This window comes from Diabrotica undecimpunctata, chromosome 2 (genome assembly GCF_040954645.1).
Source record: "Diabrotica undecimpunctata isolate CICGRU chromosome 2, icDiaUnde3, whole genome shotgun sequence".
NCBI classification, from domain to species: domain Eukaryota; kingdom Metazoa; phylum Arthropoda; class Insecta; order Coleoptera; family Chrysomelidae; genus Diabrotica; species Diabrotica undecimpunctata.
In genome coordinates, this window is record NC_092804.1 from 4,564,451 (window position 1) to 4,583,885 (window position 19,435).

Here is a 19,435-nt window from a genome sequence, read left to right on the forward strand (position 1 = left end):
TATTAAATTACTGAGTTAGATTTATTATATGTATTAAGATATTTTCAGAAAACCACGATATTTATATCTCTTCGTTATTTTAAGCTTTAGCCATAACTAACACCGGTGCATCTGTTTCTGTTCTGTCAATCCAACATTTTTAAAGGGCTTGTTTGGTTTCAATGTTGATGTAATTTGGTATTCGTTTTAATTTCTATTGTTTTATGTGAACATAAATGGGAAGACAACTTGTTAAACTTCTACAGGTCGGTAAAATAAAATATGGTTGTGGACTACACTTACAACAACACTTTGTTCAGCTTCATAAAACGACAACAGAAAATCAAAATACTTTGATTATTGTTGAGCACCCTCATGTGTATACAACAGGAATTCGCGATAGCAAATACTCACAAAGTGAAGAAGAAAAGCTTAAGCAAAAAGGTGAAAACATTTATATGTTATATAACTACATATTCAATTGCTTAAGTTCACTCATATTGCCATTAGTCTTTCTATTGCCACTGATATATTATATAAAACTTATTTTTAGGAGCTGAATTTTATAGAACCAATAGAGGTGGTCTAATAACATACCATGGACCTGGACAACTAGTGGCATATCCCATTTTAAACTTACATTATTTCTCTCCAAGGATTCACTGGTATATTGATAAAATTGAAAAGACAATCCTCAATTTGTGCAACAAATTTAAATTGGAGGCTGAACTGCTTGGGGACAGAGGTGTGTGGATAAAGGACAAAAAGGTATTTTTTTTTGTAAAATTAACAAATTCTTTTTCAAATGATATATATTTTAGATTTGTTCTGTTGGACTTCATGGGTCCCGTTACATTACATCACATGGTTTTGCCCTAAATTGCAACCCCGATCTCTCCTGGTTTGATCATATAGTACCATGTGGAATTGAAGGAAAGGGTGTTACAAGTCTCAGCCAAGAACTGGGTAGAGAAGTAACAATTGCAGAGACTCTACCAGTTTTGCTGGAAAGTTTTAAGGAAGTCTTTGAGGTAGATCTCATTGATTATCCTGAAGAAGAGGCTGGTTATATCCAAAAGACTTTTGTTAAATAAGAAACAAATATATGTACATACATCATTTATGTTTTATGTAATCTTTGTCTTTTATATACCTGATTTGAGATTTTTATAGACAAATATGTATTCCATATTTGTTTTTGATAATAAAGAATTTATATTCCTGATTTATATTTCCACTAAATTCTTCTTTGATGGCAGATAACTAGGAAAATTAGAGGGTAAGACTGCCTAAGAGTAGATTAGATTATGGGAGGTCATTAAGGCTATGCGGCCTCACCGCACTTCGACCTATAGAGATCATTTGTGCATACCTTAATCTAGTTAAACTCTAAAATGCCAATACTTCTGATGACGTTGATTAGCTTCCTAGGTAACTTGTTTCCTATGTCAGAGGATGCCAGACTGACTTCTCCTAGGAATTTTAGTCATTTGCAGAACAGTGCTACGCAGTTGTATAGTATATGTTCAGCCGTTTCTTTTTCATTGTGACAGAAACGACAGTTCTCAGTATCTGATTTGCCCATCTTCTTGAGATGATATCTCAGAGAGCAGTGACCAGTGTGAAGGCCAGTGACCATTTTGATATCTTTTTTACACATTTCGAGAAGGCGGTTTGTTGCAGTAGGCGACACTTTTATGAGCCTTTTTGCTTGCCTTTGTCCTGGTGTGTTAGACCAATATGATCTTAGTTGATTGAGTTCCCAGGTACGGAGTTCCTCTCTGATGTGGCTTTTTGATAGTCCACAGAAGGGTTCCGGACCCTGGAGTGCCTAAGAGAATGTATTATGGTTTACTTTTAAACCAGTAGTCTTTCAGCATCACATGTCTTAACTAGTTGAAACCCAGAGACCAACAACAGAAATTGAAAGAAGTAATAATTTGGCAAAAGGAAGAAATGCCGAAACAATGGAATGGTGCTCTTATTTCTCCCATTTATGAACAGAGACTCTATCGTTTTGAAAAAGTGTCAGAATTTGAATACAGTAGACTCCCTCTATAACGAGAACTGAAATGGCAGACTAATTACCTCGTTATATCAGACAACAATAATACTGTGCATACATATCAATATGTAGTTTTTTAAAACATTAACTTCCTATAGTGAAGTCATTCGGAGCAATATAAGATGCTAATAAATATTGTTTGAATGCCGTTTTCTAAAAAAAGGTGTTTACTTTTATTGTCAATGAAATACGTTAAAACAAAAAACAGTTGTTTACTTTTATTGTCAATGATATACGTTAAAACAAACAATCTGTATAAAGCATATTTTCAAGTATAACATAAACTATTGCTTCTGCAATTGGAAGAAGTCTGTCATTTGACTGCTTTAAATTGTCCAGTATCATTCTATCTATCATATTATTTTCTAAAGATGTGAAACAGTTGTATTTATTGTAAAGAAGTTTATTGCGGGCGGCAGTTAAGTTTATTGCGGGACAGTTGGGTATTTATTTATAACCACGGCCTGGTCAAAAACGTAAAAAACACGTTTTTCGATCTTATTTTCTCTCGTTATAACCAAATTTGCCTCGCTATAGAGGATTATAGTTCAATAGAAATTTCACGGGACATCTAATGTGCCTCGTTATAAGCGAAACCTCGTAATAACCGTGTTCATTAAAGAGGGAGTATACTGTACTTAGGAGTAACCATAACAAACACGGAAAAAGAGATAGACAAAAGATTAATGAAGGGAAGCAGAGCGATAGGGTCACTAAATTCATTACTGAAAGCAAAAATGTGCCCAGTACAGCTAAACTGCGAGTCTACGAGACAGTAATCAGACTCACAGTGATATATGCCAGTGAAATGTGGATTATGAACCAGTAGAAAGAAAAGAAAGTAGAGATCTGGGAAAGGTGCTCAAAAAAATCTTTGGAGGAATAAAGAGAGAGAGAATATTTGGATAAGATGAATAAATAAGAAATAATGAGGCTGTATGGAAAACCAGCAATTACGTCAAAAATACAAGCCCAAAGAGCTAGATGGCTTGGTCACTTTATACGAATGCCAGAGAATCGAAATGTTAAAACAATACCGAATGAGGAAGAAATGGGAAAAAAGAAGAGGATATCCAAAGAAGAAATGGTTGGAAGCAGTAAAGCAAGAGTTGTCAGAAATAGGGTAAATTTATTAGTCAAAAAGTTTAATGCATTTTATTTAAAGGATATAACAAAAGTAAAAATCTAAATAAACAAAGCTATATTATAGGGTGTAATGACTTAACAATAAATTTATAAAAATATTTTTTAAATTTAACATCGCTTTGCTGTTTTAAAAACACTTTTGCTTACAAATCTGTCTATGAGTACCTATATGTAGCAAACTTGTTACTAATTACTAGAGAAATTTTTTTCCATTGATGCACATTTATACATTTTTCATTTAATAAAAATCAAAGCCAAAGCTTTACATATTGTACACATGTGTTAACCAAACTGTCCTTTACATGTTTTTAGTAAATAAACCTCTCTGTGCACTTTTACTACTTCAGCTGTGGCAACCCAAACTCGTCAACTGGTACCGTATCCTAAAAATAATTCATATTCAATTAAATCTGTCATTGACAGAAACATTTTTCTTTATATTATACCTTGGTTCCTTTATTTCCAATAGCAGCTGCTTCTGGTTTAGTAGAAGGTGCTTCAGGGGCATTGAGAACATTATCCAGGTAGCTCTGATCATCATCCAAAGCCATCTCATCTCCTAAGGCATCCAGTTCTGCGGCCAGTTCATCTTCATCTACCTCCACAGTATTGTAGGTTCTGCCCAATGCTTCCTGCACTTCATCGGCTTGTTCTAACATATCAGCTAATTCATCTTGTACATCCTGAAATAAAATGAGTTTGTATATTGTATTACTTACATGATCTACAAAATATATGTTTGATTTGTATAATTAAATAACCAATTCTGAATATTGAATCACCTAACTAAAGATAAGTTTCTTTAAAATTATGTTAGCCTGTCCTTTGGAGTGTTAAACTAAAAAAATTCAAAGCAATTCTCACTATAAAGTTAATAAACCTGTAAATTATATAAATAAAGCCTTTTAAACAACTGATTATAAGAAACAACACTACGACTACAAAAAAAATAGAAAGGATAATCCCTCAGTTGTCTAAAACTATCAAAAATGACTGAATTCAAGCAGCTTAAATTGAAGATAGTCGCTGAATAAGTTCCTTACATCAATATCATCAAGGTTAATCTTCTTAAACTCCCTTTTCATTTCTTTCATACCATCTCTCATAGCTACTACTGTTACTTGAGTATCTTTCAATGCTTGATGTGCAAAGTTAGCTTGCTCCATGTTAAAGGACTGGCCTCTTAAATTCTCTAGCTGACCTTCATACATCTTTTTCTGTTTGAGAATCCTGAGGGCTTTCTGTTTAACAGCATTTTTGGCAGGCCCCTCTCGCATTTTGGACATTTGATCTCTAAATTTACGCAAGTCATTTTCTAAGGCATTAATTTTTTTCTCTACACCTTCAGCTCTTTGATCCACCTAAAAATTATAGTAGGGATTAGCACTAATTATAATGTTTTATCAAGTTTTTGAGACATAATTACCCCTGATATAACGTCAGTTATACTTGGACCTGGTTCTTTTGGCTTCCCTTTTCCGAATAAACGATTCATTTTGTATTATTATAAATTTAATATGAAACTTTTAAAGAATTATTTTTGCTTAATTAGTCATAAAATTGGGATTCTTTTTTATAAAAACGTCAATGTCAAGCGTAGATGTCAGTTGACTGTCGTGAAGTTCGCCATAATTATTTATTTACAAAAACCATAGGCGGACAATATTTACTATACTCTGTTTTTTAACCAGGAGGAGTAAACTAAAAAGACAGATTCACACCCAAAAAAGTTACTAGAAAAGTTGCCAAATACATCTTCTTTTTTTGTTGATTATCTCGGCCTTGCGGTAATCCAGTAATCAGTATCGGACACCTTCACACGTTGATTCTAACATAACTTTGATTGTTTATGTTTGAATAATAATTATTCGAATTAACTTCCAATATATATTATTTAGTATTTCTAATTACAATAAAAAAATGTTGGACTGTTATGAAGAAGTTAAAGAATTTTTAGAGTTTATTTATCACATTGTAGAAGAAAATCGTCCGGAACGTATACGAAAGCGATATATTCGATATCTAAAATCCAATGGAATTTTACAATATTACTGTTCCAGTCTGTCATACTATTCCAATACAAGCTAAAGTAATGTGCTAATAAAATTAGCACATTACTTCAGTAAGTCTTGATTTTAACAATAACTATTCTGCAAAACTATCCTGTTGCCTGTTTTATTTTTACTACCGTGGCTGTTATTTTCATTCCAGAATTATCAATTTTGATTTGTTTATATATGGTTATAATGCATTGTTTCTCATTTGAAGATAAATAACCCAAATCTACACGGCGTTTTTTAAGTGGAGAGGAATAATTATCACTAGTACTTGGCATGGAATCCATATTGTTATCTTAATAACACTAATATATCGCTAAATAGTTCTGAAAAGAACTGTTTTTATATAAATACAAACGAAATATCTAAAAATATAAGGAATAACGCAGAAAACACAAAAAATCGTCGATATAAATTTTGAATTTTAAAATTTCACAAATGTCATTAGTGTCAAAATGTCATAATTTAGTGGAGTAAACTTGCCTGCGGTTGGACCAATTACAAACAAGCATTACGGCGCGGAAAATTTGAATTACTCCTCCTGGTTAAAAAACAGACCATAATACAGTCAAATTTAAATCAGGAAATTTTAAAATAGAGCGTAGACAATAGAAAAAACTTTGTTAATAGTCGTAACAAATAGATTTTAATTCAAACTATTAAATATTAGTAGTTAGAATGTAGTTTTTAATTTTTTATCTGTTTTAAAGCTCTTTCTATTTCGAATCCCTGTATATTTGGTCTGATCCCACATTTTCTATTTTTCTTTTGACTTTCTTTTTTGTTGGTTCCTTATGCTGGCTTCATAAGGTATTGTAGAAGTCTTCAATTATCTTTGTTATTTTATATTTATCCTTCTCTTTCTTATTATTGGTGTCTTTAATTTTAATAATTGTCTGAACATTCATTTTTATGTTGTTCTCCATGACTTGCTCTATTAAGCTCTCGTTCCATTTTTTGATGTCACATTTTGGTTCTTTTAGCTTAGCTCTTAGCGTTGGTTTTCCGCTAGTAGTTGTCTTCTTTCCTTCATTAGTTGCTTAGTTTCGTCGCTTATTTTATCTTCTTTAGTTCTTGTTTTCTTTGCGACATGTAAGTTTTTATTTATGTTTTTGTTAACGTCGTCAATTTAGTCCTAATTATGTAGAGGATCTGATTCGTAATTACTAGCTAAAACCTTTCGGAACTGACGACCTTGCTGCAAGAAGGAGGCAGCTCCATTTTTGGTAAAATTTTAGTTTATAGATGCATATTATGTAAAAAAAAATTGTTGAATCGATTGGTGCAAGAAAGAAGCAGATCCATTTATAAATGGTAAACCTATAACTGTTGTGAACAAGTGAATGAACAGGAAAGTGTTGTTGATAAAAACTAAAAATCTAAAGTAACCTAAGATTTTTATTTTAGGTATTTTAAAGCAAATTTTAATTATAGTTTTGGGATGCCTCGTTCATACACCTGCAAAAGATGTGACATATTACACAATCGCCTTCAAGGTCCAGTTCTTGATGATACTTAAAAGGAAAATTTACAACTTGAAAAGAAAGTAGGTACATGCGGTTAAAGCAAGTCGTTTTTTTACAGACTTAAAAGAAAAGACAAAACTGAGCCAACAAAATTACGACATAGAAATTTTAACGTTTGATTTTCAGCAGAATCTTCCTCTGCCAAAAATTCCGGCCGGCGAAGCCTTCTACAAACGTCAACTATGGGTCTACAATTTTTGTATCCATTCGGGCAAAACCGCCGAATGAAGTTGTTTGTTTTCTTTATTACTACATAAAAAATATCCTTTCAAAAAATGTCAGATAACTGTACCTCTTTTCCAATAATGCTGCAGCTCAAAATAAAAATTCAACGATACTACAGTTTCTGCATCTTCTTGTAAGATGTCTTTGGAGAATATTCAACATCGTTTTCCTGAACTAGGGCACAGTTTTCTACCGTTTGACTATTGTTATGGTGTCATAGAAAAGTTTTTACGAAAAAAAGATTATATTTTCTCTCCTACACAATACTGTCAGTTTATTCAACAGACATCCAAATATTTCATACCCATTATGGTTAATCAAGACATTATCTTCAACTTTAGCAGTCATTTTGAGAACCATTTTAAAAAAGTTATAATGAATTCTGAGAAACAAAGGTTTAAGATTTCTCAACACCGGATTTTTGAATACAGCAAGGACCACATGGATACAGTTAAGGTGTCTGTTACAACTGGTATTCCTATTTTTGAATCGTATTTAAGTAATTAATATTATAGTACAAAGATAGATATTGTATCGTTTCTTGACTTATTTTTAAATGCTCTGTGATTTGTTGCGCATATTTATAAAACGTGGTAATTTTGTGATAAATGTCTCTATCCTCCTTGAAACTTGAGTTAGAAACACCCTAGATAATTAAAAACTCACTTCTTCTAGTGGATGATCGTCAAATACTATTTTTGTTCATAGAAAAAATTTTTTGTTCATATTTTTAGCTTGAAACGCCATTACCGTTCGTCTTTTTGTCGATATTTTCATATTTAAATCCTTACAAAGTAGATATAGCTTGTAGATGGCATAGCCATTTATTAATATAAACTATTTGTATTATTTTTAATATCCCATTTCATTCACTCGCCTTGTCAAGCCCATTAAAAGTATGTACGCAAATGCATGTTTGCGTACATACTGTTGCTGTTTGAAAATGAATACGTTGCTTACTTCACACCAGTTCATTTTATATTACTCTATATACAGGGGAGACATGATAAATAAAAAACAAGGTGAATAAAAAGTATTTAATTTGGAAAACAAATTAAAACTATACATTGCTTTTTTTTATTATTGAACAACAAAAATCAAAAATTAGTTTTATTTATAACGCTACATTATATATTTTTTTATTTTAATTCGTCTAAAACAAAACACTATCTACCGCTTCATTCCTCTTCTCCTGCTTCTTGTTCCAGTATCCTCTTAAAACTGAATGGTTCAAAAATGTATCCCACACCAGAGTAGAACTTGCTCATGAACTCTACCCAATGCAGACGAAGCGTGTGCAAGAAGGCCGATAAACCTTCCATGAGTACCAAGATGGCTACGGTGAAGAAGGCCCAAGCAGCAAATAGAATGAAGATCATTGGCACTCCTATGAATCCTTCTCTTCTCAAAGCAATCTTTGAGAACAACATGGTCCATAATACTTCCGACAATTCTAAAATAAATTAAAAATATAACGTGTAAAGTGGATTTAGAATGTTGTTTAATTATAAATCGTACTTAGTCTTTTGCCAGATCTATCTAAGATAAATCCCATATGAATAATACTTACGCGCATGTGCAAGGGACAGGGCCCACAAACGCAAATACGAAGCGGTGTGAGAAATTGTACTGAGTGTGTACTCAATAGTATGGATAGCTGAGTGAATGAAAATTTCACTCATAGGTTCCTCCTCTTCTTCTTTTTGGTGATGTGAATGAGCAGCTGCTTCAGCAACGTCTTGAAGGTTGTTTTCGATCTCCTCCAGTTCCATTCCAAGGTTCACGTCTCCATTTGTTTTATTGTTCTGCAACAAGGATCGAATACATTAAAAATATACTTAGTATACATTGCATACTAATCATCGACAACAATTTTGAAGTAAGCTGTGAAATTTTAAGATTCGTAATAGGTAATTGGGCCATTTTAACAGAAGGCATTTATTGGCACATTCATCATCATACTTAAATAAGCTAATATAAAGAATATTACGATTCCCAAAGAATCTTGTTATTGAGAGTTTTCGCAAAATATTCCTTAAAATCATTCATAACCGTGTGTAAAATATACCCATAGTTGGAACTTGATATTAGCATTACACAATGCTAATAGAGATATATGAAAGAGATGCAAAGATTCAGAAAATATTTAGGCAGAACTAAGCGGCACATTAAGAAGCCCTGTTTACTTTAAAGGTACTCACAAATCTATGTAAGGATGTTAATCATCAAGGTATACATGACTGTTAAACATATTTTAAAAAGGCTTTTGACAGGATACGCCACGATTCACTCACGCAAAGAGATTGATGATAAAGATCTGCGAATATTTTTTAATTTATATTAGAATCAAAGAGAAAATATAAGAGTGAAAGGTCAAACATTATCTACCATTTTTAATAAGAATTAACTACAGTTTTAATCGAAAATATGTTTATTTTGAGACTTTGATTTCCACTTCGAAAATATTTCTCACAAACCTTTTTTTCGGTATGTTTTTACGTTCCATATCCTCTTTTATTTGACATGTCATACACCTACAAAGAACTAAAGCTTTTTGATATGTTTTATTTATAAGATATATTACATATGCTTTCTATTTCAATCCAAATACACAGTGAATTTATTTTTAGCTTAATTTTTTATTTAATTAAATAGAAAGTGTATTACTGGTGGTCAAATGAAATTTGACATATGGAAAAGAAGGTTTTACACACACAAATGACAGAAAAAATAATAAAACTTGAATATAATGACAGATAAAGTAGAAGAAGTGCTATTATAAAAGAAGATTTGACATATGTCGCCATTTTGTGTTTCAATTAATTAACCTGGGAATTACACTATCTAGCTATAGAGACCTGAACAAGGGAGTGAGAGATCAAGTATAAAAAGCAAGTAGACTGGCAGGATGACTTGATGAATATATGGTGAACCAGACACATTAACACTGAGATGAAATCAAGAATTTATAAAGCCACTGTAAGACCAATCATAACATATGCCTCAGAAACAAGACCCGACACAGCCACAACGCAAAGGCTACTGGAAACGGCAGAGATGAGAGTACTGGGAAGAATTACAGGAAATATGCTGAGAGATCGAAAGAGAAGTGAAGACATTAGAAGAAAATGTAACGTACAGTGTATAAATGAATGGACACAAAATAGAAAAAAAGAGTGGAATAACCACATAACCAGAATGGAGGATAACCGTGTCGTAAAAATAGCAAGAGATAAGTCACCAATCAGCAGAAGAAGTATCGGACGACCGCGCAAAAGATGGAGTGACAACTTTCCATAGAGGTATTAATCCGCCAATGAACAAGCAGAATTGCTTATAAAGAGGAAGAAGAAGAAGTAACCTTAAAAGAAATTTCACATAGCGATGACTAACGTATTAACTAAGGTACAATTGTTAAAATTTTATCACCAAATCGGAATTGATCCCAATTAATAACCTGTGCCAACCATGATCTACTTAAACAATCAAAAAACGCGTGTGTTTCTTTTTTTCATGCAATACAATGCCTCGTGTATTTAATTTATAGTTATGAAAACAACACATTCCTCAGCGGATTATGGTATGACGTAGTTTATTGACACAAGAATGAACCTAATATGAAATTACAAGGGACACGGGTCATTTAGAGCATACCTTGAGAGAATAAGCAAGATAATAGATGCTAACTGTGTGGAGTGCGGAGTAAATGATACAACAGAACGCTGTGTTCGAACGCAGTAAGTTCAATGACGAAAGAGTGGAGCTACACATGCAAGAGTGGGTATCTTAGGAGCATACAATTTTATGACCATAGTAAGAAAGGAGAAAAATGAGTTTAAAGAAGTACTGGAGGCTGTGACAAAAATCATTAAAAGAAAAGAGATTTTAAAGATAGAGAGAGAGAGAGAAAGAGAGAGACAACAGGGATAAACATAAGTAACATAAGCAACAGAAAGAAAAAGAAAAAAAAAAGGAAAGGGTGGCTGCTCGCGCGAGAGAATGGTCTGGAAAGACTAGCCACGTGCGTAAGTCGAGAGTGGTTTTAGTTGGTAGGCATTCAACCATGGATGCATCCTAGGGCAAGACCTCAAAAGGGGAATTGCGTTTGGATGTACTCCTTCTACTCTGAATCCAACTCACGTCATGTACGATTTACCTGGTAAGGTCTTTAGAAGATTTCCTTCTTCTTCTTCTTATGGTGCCGTGCACCTATAGTGCGTTGGCGAATTATCTTAAGGTCAGACGTCTGTCTTTTGCGGCATGCAAAAGTTCGCCAGTGTTAGTTACGCCTGTCCAGTTCTTTATATTTCGCAGCCACGACATTTGTTTGCGACCTACTCCTCTCTTCTTGGATAATTAGTTGAGGGATTGCGTATTTTCCCCCTCTCAGGATGTGGCCCAGGTATCCAATCTTTCGTGCCTTGATCAAGCTGAGCAATTCTCTCTCAGTATTTGCTCTTCTTAGGACTTCCTCGTTTCTCACCCTATCTGTCCATGGTATGCGGAACATTCTTCGCAAGGTCCACATTTCGAAGGCTTCCAACTTGTTAATGGAAGATATTTTCAACGTCCATGTCTCCATGCCGTATAACAATATGGACCATACATAGCACTTAACCATTCTGTAACGGAGATTGAAGGAAAGATTGCGGTTACAAAGTAGCGGTTTAAATTTAAGAAAAGCTTGTCTTGCTTGTTCGGTACGGCATTTTATTTCTTGTTGAGGATCCCATTGGTCATTCACCATCATTCCCAAGTATTTGAATGTTTTCACTTGCTCGATTGGAGCATTATCTACGTGCACTTGTACTCTGAAAAATGCGCCCTTTCTTATTGTCATGCATTTTGTTTTTCCGGCATTTATCTTCAGGCCATATGTTTTTCCTGTGGTGTTTATTTTATTTAGTATCAACTGCATATCATGTTCGTTATCTGTGATTATTGCGGTGTCGTCAGCGTAACGAATGTTATTTATCGGGTACCCGTTGACCTTTATACCACAATCAGTGCCTTCAAGTGCCTCTGCAAAAACATTCTCCACATAGAGGTTGAACAGCATAGGAGACAAAATACACCCCTGTCGCACCCCTCGTAAAATTTCGAATTCCTCTGTGTTTGTTGATTTGTTCAGCCTCACACGTGCCTTTTGATTCCAATAGAGATTCTGGATAACTCTGGATCTGGATTCTGGATCTTATATCTTTCTCATCAATATCAGCATTGTGTAGCATTTTTATTATTTCATCGTGTTTTACGGTGTCAAAAGCTTTTTCGTAGTCGAGGAATGTGATGACTATATCTTTTCGTTGGTCCATACAGTTCTGTATCAGGGTATTCAAGCAGAATGATGCTTCGCGCGTCCCGAGTCCCTTCTTGAAACCAAATTGTGTCTCGCAGCTCAGCTCTTCTAGTTTTCTGAACATTCTTGTGTGGAGTATGCGAAGAAATATTTTAAGTAAATGACTCATCAAGCTAATCAGTCTGTGGTCCTTGCACCTTGTCGCTCTTTGTGATTAAGGGATCATTATGAAGGTTGAACAAAGCCAATCCGTTGGAATGTGGCCGGTGTCATATATGGCATTGAAGATTGTTACCAGAGTGTCGATGTTGTCATCATCCAACAGTTTTAGGGCTTCCGTAGTAATGCCATCCGGTCCAGGGGCCTTGCCCAGTTTTGCTATTTTTATAGCGTACTCCACCTCGGCGCGAATAATCGGAGGACCGGACAAAGTTTCTGTAGATAGGTTAGTAGTTGGCAGATTCGGTCTGTTGTCTGCAAAGAGGGACGAAGCATAATCTGTCCAGATTTTGGCTAGTTCTTCCTGGGTATGTACGTAGTCGCCTTGATCATTTTTCAGGTTTGTCTCGTGGTGTTTCTTGTATATATTCGAAATTTCTTTAACCTTTTTGTGTAGTCCAAAGCTGTCCCCCTTTTCTTGTAGTGATTCTAATTCTTCACAACGCTCTTTCATCCAGATTTCCTTTGCGGTTTTAATTTGTGCTCTTATCGTACGTTGAGTTTCATTGTATTTACGTTGGTTCTGATGTATTTTGTACTGTCGGCGCTGCTCCATTAGCTCAAGTATCTCTTCCGTCATCCACTCGTTTTTGTGATATCTTTTTATTTTACTTGCGATTGATTCATCCGCATTGGCTACAGCCATTTTTATTTTCTCGCAGGTTTCCTCTATGCAATTTACTTGTATATTTCTCAGGTTCTCGTTGATGTGGTTGCCGTATGTAGTTCTAAGCTCTTCATCTCTCATTAGTTCTCTCATGTTTATATATTTTTTATTTGATGGTTTTTTAACCTTCGCCAGTCGAAGCCTTACATTTGCGATTAGGGGGTTGTGGTCGGATGAAATGTCTGCACCAGGGTAAGCAGCCACTCTATTTATATAGTTGCGGAATCTTTTGTTTATCAAGATGTAATCAATTTAATTTCGTATAATATGACCTGGCCTGTCTCCAGGTGCTCGCCATGTATACAATCTTCTTGGTGGGAGCTGATACCATGTATTGGATATGACAAAATCATGTTCTTCGCAAAATTCAATTAATAAGTCTCCCCGCTCATTTTTATTACCCAGACCGAAATTACCTACCGCATCGCCACATCTACCCTTACCAACTTTGTATGTATGTCTTTATAGAAAGCTAAAATTTCAGTTTCAGGTTTATCAGCTGTGGGCGCGTAAACCTGGATTAGGTTGATATTAATAGGTTGGCCTGCTAACTTCACTATTATTACTATGTTTGAAATGGGTATGTAATCTATAACAGACATCGCAATTCCACTATCAAGTACTATTGCAATTCCGTGTCTGTGGTAGTTATCTCTGGTGTCGCTACCGGAATAGTACATTGTAAAGTTGTCTTTATGGGAAATACCTGAGCCAGACCACCTCGATTCACTTACACCCATTATCTTCACTTCTAGGCGCCGCATTTCTTTGAGCAAGTTATCTATCTTTCCTGGGATGCACAAACTATTGATGTTCCATGTCGCTACTTTACGAATAACATCTTTAAGTCGAACCCGGGGGATTCTTAGCACCCTCGGACCATCTAAGGTCTGCCCGGAACTGAGGGCCTTTGGTTCACTTTTGTCCGACATATAAGATAATTATTCCAGGGATATCCATGTGGATCTTTAATTTAGTGGCTTCCCCTTACCTTCTAAATCCTTATGCCGTTGGCCAAAGAAGATTTCCACTCTCACACAATAAAATGTGAAATTTCATAAATGAGATTAATTGTAATTAAACTAAAACTGATAATAATCATTAGTAACTGTTACTAAGAGAGGTGGGAACGAATTATTTGAATAGATCTAGTAACTACTTACACAACTGAAGTAGGGTGCTACAACGTTAATAAGAATTGCGAAAAAAATAACACAGTACGTACAACGTACAGCGTACGTACAGTTGTAGTTGGTAATGAAAAAACTATATAATACTTACACTGACCAGTTGTACGCTTCCATTTTTGGCTTGCTTCTTACGTTGACGCATTATATATAATGGTTTTCCGAGCAACATGAAGGGAATACAAACCAATGCACAAAGAACTAAGCCCATTTGAACTTCACGTTGTCCATCGTACATGTATATATCGCAACCTTTTCCGGCGGTGCTTGGCGAGAACAACATCATGTTGATGAAGTAAATCAGTACAGAAGGGGCACAAGACGAACCGTCCTTAGCGACTGGGTCAGCTATAATCAAAGAAGAAGGGTTATTTTTCATTTTTATTCTAATTTTTTAAATTAGAGTAATAAAAATAAGTATTTTTAATTTAACTTTGGAATCTATTATCAGTAAACTTCATCTATTAGATATGAACGGCTGTATTCATACAAGATTCACTCAAAACTGCGCATATGCTGATGATGTTGCCAAAATAGGTAACAATAGAAGTGTATTAAGTGAAAAGGCTATAGATTATAAACGTGAAGCCGCTGCATTTGATCTAAATACAAATGAAAGGAAAACAAAACTTATGGAGTGCACACTATCGAGAGTCGACTCGACATGAGAATCTGAAAGTAGACAACCATACCTACAAAAGTAGATAATCAATGTGAGTATGACTATTAGCATATTGAAATCAATGGGACATTTGACACAACACGTGACATATAATGTGACATTTTATGTGACACTTGACAATTTGTGACGTTTGACGTCGTACGTTACAATTACGTGACGTTTGACTTATAATGTGACATTTTATGTCACATAATGTCACGTGTCACATAAAATGTCCCGTAATATGTCACGTTTTGTATCAAATGTCACATAAAATGTCAAATCTTAAGTCAAACGTCACGTAATTGTAACGTACGACGTCAAACTTTACATATTGTCACATAATGTTACATATTAGAAGAAGAAGGGGGGTATTTTTCAGTATTTTTAAATCGTACGTGACTGATAGTTTCTGCCTTATCTGGACAGTTTTTAAAAATGATTTACTTCTATAAAAATGATAAATTTCGTATTAGACTTTGCTATACAAAGATTAATATCAACTTTATTATGCAAATGTTAAAATCAGACTGACTAAAAAACATAAAAAGATTATTATTATAATATTTTGAAAAATATGCAACGCCAGCGTTTAGATACAGGTCGATCGCCGTTCAAAAGCTGATGTGGCTCAAATACGAGACATAGGCTTAGTTACGCCAATTAATATTACTCAATCAATATAGCAATATTCTAATAAATGACTTACTTGGTGCATTAAGCCATCCGTCGTTTTCTCCCGAATACCAGATCCATTTCATGAACATCATTATAACCATGTACATGAATAGGAATAATAACAAAAGTATTTGCGGTATGAACTCAAAGACGATGCTGTAGTACTTTTTAAAATGTCTGAAAATAAGAATGAATAATAATATTGTACAGCTGTCAAGCAATGAGTAGTATCTAAAATAAGATAAAATACTTACACAAAGTTGAATGTGCTGCAGATTACTCCGAACAACATGTGCACTATTCCCAAGATGATGGACATTTTCATTTTTAAGGAATTCAGGAAGATAATTTTATTTTTGGCCGACTGGAAAATAAAAATATATGTCAGTCAAATATTTATTATTTATATATTGTTTTGGGAATCAACTTCACAGCGTAATAGAATAGGTGAGTGGAACAAGAGTTATGTGATATAGGTTTACGGTTTACAGTACCTACATATTAAAAAAAATGACATTTATAAGGCTTTTTTTTCTAAAGTTCTAAAGGCCTAAACGATTTTATCGATATTTTACTGGTATTCTGAGTACACCATAATTAAAATGCTTTCGCTTTCTTTTCTAACCTTTCTGTCTCAACATCGTAAAAAACATTTAGCACTTGATAACTCTTTGTGTTAAGAGATTTTTGTGCGATTCTAGGCTGTCCAATAAGTTTTGCAATTCGATAAGAGAGGGCGTTGCGACCAGCTCAATTTTTTTTTGTTAGGTAAAATTCTCATTCTTTGTTTACAAGTAATTTAGTATCGACAGTATTTTTGCACAATGAACGACTGTTGAAACTGAATAAGGACTCTTCGTCATCAATTATAGTGTATTTTTATGTATGAGAGAGTAATAAAACAATAAATTATGTATGCAAATCCCTAAACTGTTGATACGGGTGACTCAATGAAAAACAGATATTTGTCAACAAGTTTACAGAAGTATATAGGAAAACAATTTTAAATTGAGTATGACCACCAGGTATAAAGGTTGGAGCAGAATAGAATACAATAGTTGTGTGGGTTACTAATCCCTAAATAAGGTTGCCAGTGTCGGAGTGATGGAGGTTAACAGGTACTAATGAATTTACAAGAAATGTAAGATGTTTATTTTATTGGTTATATATAACCAATAAAAGTACCTACCTATTTGCAAAATAAAGTTTAATTCTTTAGATAAAATAAAACGTTTTATTTTATCTGAAATGAGTGCATTCCACGAAGTAGGGGTTTCAACAATCAAACATTTAATTCTTTAATTCCAGGAATCTACGACAGTAATTGACTAGATAGTTACCTTCTAAACTTATTCCACAGAAAATGTGATAGTGGGTTTTTCCATTTTGTATATAGGAAGGTCCAAGTGGCGTATTCAAAATTCTTAACAGTTCACTAAAAGTAGGTACTTCAGTTGCAAGGTGCAGTTTATTGTGTATACTAGTGTTATGGAAAATTTGGAAGTGCCGTGTAAACGCCGAAAAATTGGTCCTCTAACAGTTAATGAAAAAACATTAATATTTAATTGTTTTAAATCATTTACAGACAAACGTTTATGTGAAAGTGTTGATGAGACCGTTGAGTTAGTTAGCAGTACACTTGGTGTTGAGAAATCTACGATTTACAGAGTTATTAAAGAAGAGAAATGTGGTAGTTTTCAAATGCCACGTAATGCTCCAGGGAAACCAAAATTTCAAATAGAATATCATTTTAAAGAAGGACTTCGACGGAAAGTGCATGAATTCTTCTTTAGACAAGAATTTCCAACATTGGATAAAGTTCTTGTCTCAGTTCGAGATGATAAGGATTACCCAGAAATGAGTCGAAGTACGTTATGGAAACTTTTAAAAGAAATAGGCTTCCGCTGGAAAAAGAATCCCAGAAAGTCTATTTTATTAGAAAGAAGCGATATTGTCATATGGAGAAGACATTTTCTAAGAACCATAAAGGAAATGAGAAACCAAAAAAGAAAAATATTTTATCTTGATGAAACATGGATCAACGAGGGTCATACACCAAATAAATTTTGGCAGGATGAAACTGTTACAAGTCAAAGGCACGCTTTTGTAAATAACTTATCTACTGGTTTAAACCCACCATCAGGAAAGGGACGCAGGCTGATAATAGTACACATTGGCAGTTCAGACGGTTTTGTTGAAGGTGGTTTATTAACTTTTGAATCAACTCGTACCGGTGACTACCATGAAGACATGAACGCTGATGTCTTTCAAGAATGGTTCGAACAAATGATAGATCTTCTTCCTAAAAACTGTGTAATAGTAATGGATAATGCAAGTTATCACTCCAGACTTATAGAAGGACTGCCCACAACCAAGTGGTTAAAAAAAGACTTGCAGAATTGGCTGAGTTCAAAAAATATTACGTACCATCCCGGATCTATAAGAAAGGAACTTTATTCGTTGTGTGCCCTTCATAAAGAAAAATTTAAAAAATACGAAATTGATGAAATTGCCAAAAATCGTGGAATGACAGTACTTAGATCCCCACCATATCATTGTGAATTAAACCCGATTGAACTGGTATGGGCACAGATAAAGAGTGAAGTTTCAAGAAAAAATACCACTTTTAAAATTCATGATGTTAAACAGTTGTTTTTGGAGGCCGTAAATAATGTAAAACCTGAAAACTGGGAAAAGGCAGTAAATCACACTATTAAAGAAGAGGAAAAAATGTGGAAGCTGGACAATATTACTGATAAAATGATCGAGCCAGTTATTATAAATCTTGGTTCTGAAAGTTCATCTTCTGAATCTGATTTGGATTTGTAACAAGTAGCTGTAAGTTTTATATTAATATTTTTATTCATCTATTTAACATACCTTAGACGGTTTTAAAAACTCTTTTTCTCTTTTGTAATTTTTAAAAATTAAAAAAAATGTGAATTTTTTAAAACCCTTTTTAATGTAGGCCAGTCAGTTCTAATATAGTGTGTGATAAAAGAGGTCACTTTTGTTTACATACACATAACACTTTATAACACTGAAATAATTCATTTATTTTTTACAATTATTCAAAGTAATTTTTTAATTAATCTTGATCACGCCCATGGAGTGGTCGGAGCTACCAGTTAAAATTATGCTAATTACTCTCTCGTTCATAAAAATAAATTATAGTACAGTAAAAAGATGGGTTGATGAATTTTAAACGTAGTCGTACAAGTCTCGAAGATGATCCACGTCAAGAACGTCCAAAAACAGCAATACCAGAAATTTTATGAAACAATGGAATTATTCATAAATATGCAATGCAGCTTCTTTTCATCCAGCTACAAATGCTCAGGAAGAACGTTACGTACAGATTAAAAAAAAGGTTTAAGAGCTATGTGTTTAGAGGGAAAGGATAGAGAACCTGAACTTTGCAAATTTCTGCTACAATATAGGAAGGTCCCACATTCTTTGACAAGAAAAAGACCTTCATTTTTAATGTTTGGGAGAGAGATGAGGTCCAGATTGGACTTATAATAAAACCAGATACTGTAAATAAGAATTACAATGATGAATGCATCAGAGATATTGAATTAGGTACCAGAGTTTCTGCAAGAGATTATTTTAATGAAAAATGGAAGTTTGGTATAGTTATAAAAAGATTGGATGTTTTACATTATTTAGTTGAATTAGGTGATATGCGGATTTGGAGAAGGCACATTAATCAATTAAGGGTAATAG

General features: G+C 33.9%; 3 protein-coding genes across 6 annotated transcripts in view; 1 reads left to right on the plus strand and 2 right to left on the minus strand.

Annotated features, from left to right (window-relative positions):
• Positions 1-71: 71 nt before the first annotated feature.
• Lipt2 (Lipoyl(octanoyl) transferase 2) lies at positions 72-1,202 on the plus strand. The gene is made up of 3 exons (XM_072522142.1): positions 72-423; positions 533-747; positions 801-1,202. Exons 1-3 carry the CDS (start codon positions 216-218, stop codon positions 1,071-1,073), a joined length of 696 nt encoding a protein of 231 aa, XP_072378243.1. The 5' UTR covers positions 72-215; the 3' UTR covers positions 1,074-1,202.
• A 1,970-nt stretch (positions 1,203-3,172) lies between these two features.
• On the minus strand, positions 3,173-4,796 carry Vps60 (vacuolar protein sorting 60). Its single transcript, XM_072521193.1, has 4 exons — positions 4,617-4,796; positions 4,234-4,551; positions 3,637-3,873; positions 3,173-3,573 (listed from the first exon to the last, which is right to left on the minus strand). The coding sequence occupies exons 1-4, from the start codon at positions 4,683-4,685 to the stop codon at positions 3,529-3,531; spliced, it is 669 nt and encodes a 222-aa protein (XP_072377294.1). The 5' UTR covers positions 4,686-4,796; the 3' UTR covers positions 3,173-3,528.
• A 3,225-nt stretch (positions 4,797-8,021) lies between these two features.
• The window catches only part of Vha100-2 (V-type ATPase subunit a family protein Vha100-2), an 87,308-nt gene continuing 75,894 nt past the window's right edge, over positions 8,022-19,435 (minus strand). For all 4 annotated transcript variants that reach the window (XM_072522146.1, XM_072522143.1, XM_072522145.1 and 1 more), the window contains exons 9-13: positions 15,964-16,073; positions 15,741-15,886; positions 14,465-14,718; positions 8,569-8,803; positions 8,022-8,451 (exon numbers count right to left, since the gene is read on the minus strand). In XM_072522146.1, the coding sequence (XP_072378247.1) occupies positions 8,177-8,451; positions 8,569-8,803; positions 14,465-14,718; positions 15,741-15,886; positions 15,964-16,073 (1,020 nt within the window). In that variant the 3' untranslated portion in view covers positions 8,022-8,176. The remainder of the gene's footprint in view (positions 8,452-8,568; positions 8,804-14,464; positions 14,719-15,740; positions 15,887-15,963; positions 16,074-19,435) is intronic.

What these genes read in the sequence shown, in the direction of transcription:
- Lipt2 (XM_072522142.1), top strand. Translation starts at nt 216, where the DNA reads ATGGGAAGACAACTTGTTAAACTTCTACAGGTCGGTAAAATAAAATAT. An exon ending in AGAAAAGCTTAAGCAAAAAG is followed by an intron (nt 424 to 532) that starts GTGAAAACATTT and finishes ACTTATTTTTAG; the next exon opens with GAGCTGAATTTTATAGAACC. An exon ending in TGTGGATAAAGGACAAAAAG is followed by an intron (nt 748 to 800) that starts GTATTTTTTTTT and finishes TATATATTTTAG; the next exon opens with ATTTGTTCTGTTGGACTTCA.
- Vps60 (XM_072521193.1), bottom strand. Translation starts at nt 4,685, where the DNA reads ATGAATCGTTTATTCGGAAAAGGGAAGCCAAAAGAACCAGGTCCAAGT. An exon ending in TAACTGACGTTATATCAGGG is followed by an intron (nt 4,552 to 4,616) that starts GTAATTATGTCT and finishes TATAATTTTTAG; the next exon opens with GTGGATCAAAGAGCTGAAGG. An exon ending in TTAACCTTGATGATATTGAT is followed by an intron (nt 3,874 to 4,233) that starts GTAAGGAACTTA and finishes ATTTTATTTCAG; the next exon opens with GATGTACAAGATGAATTAGC.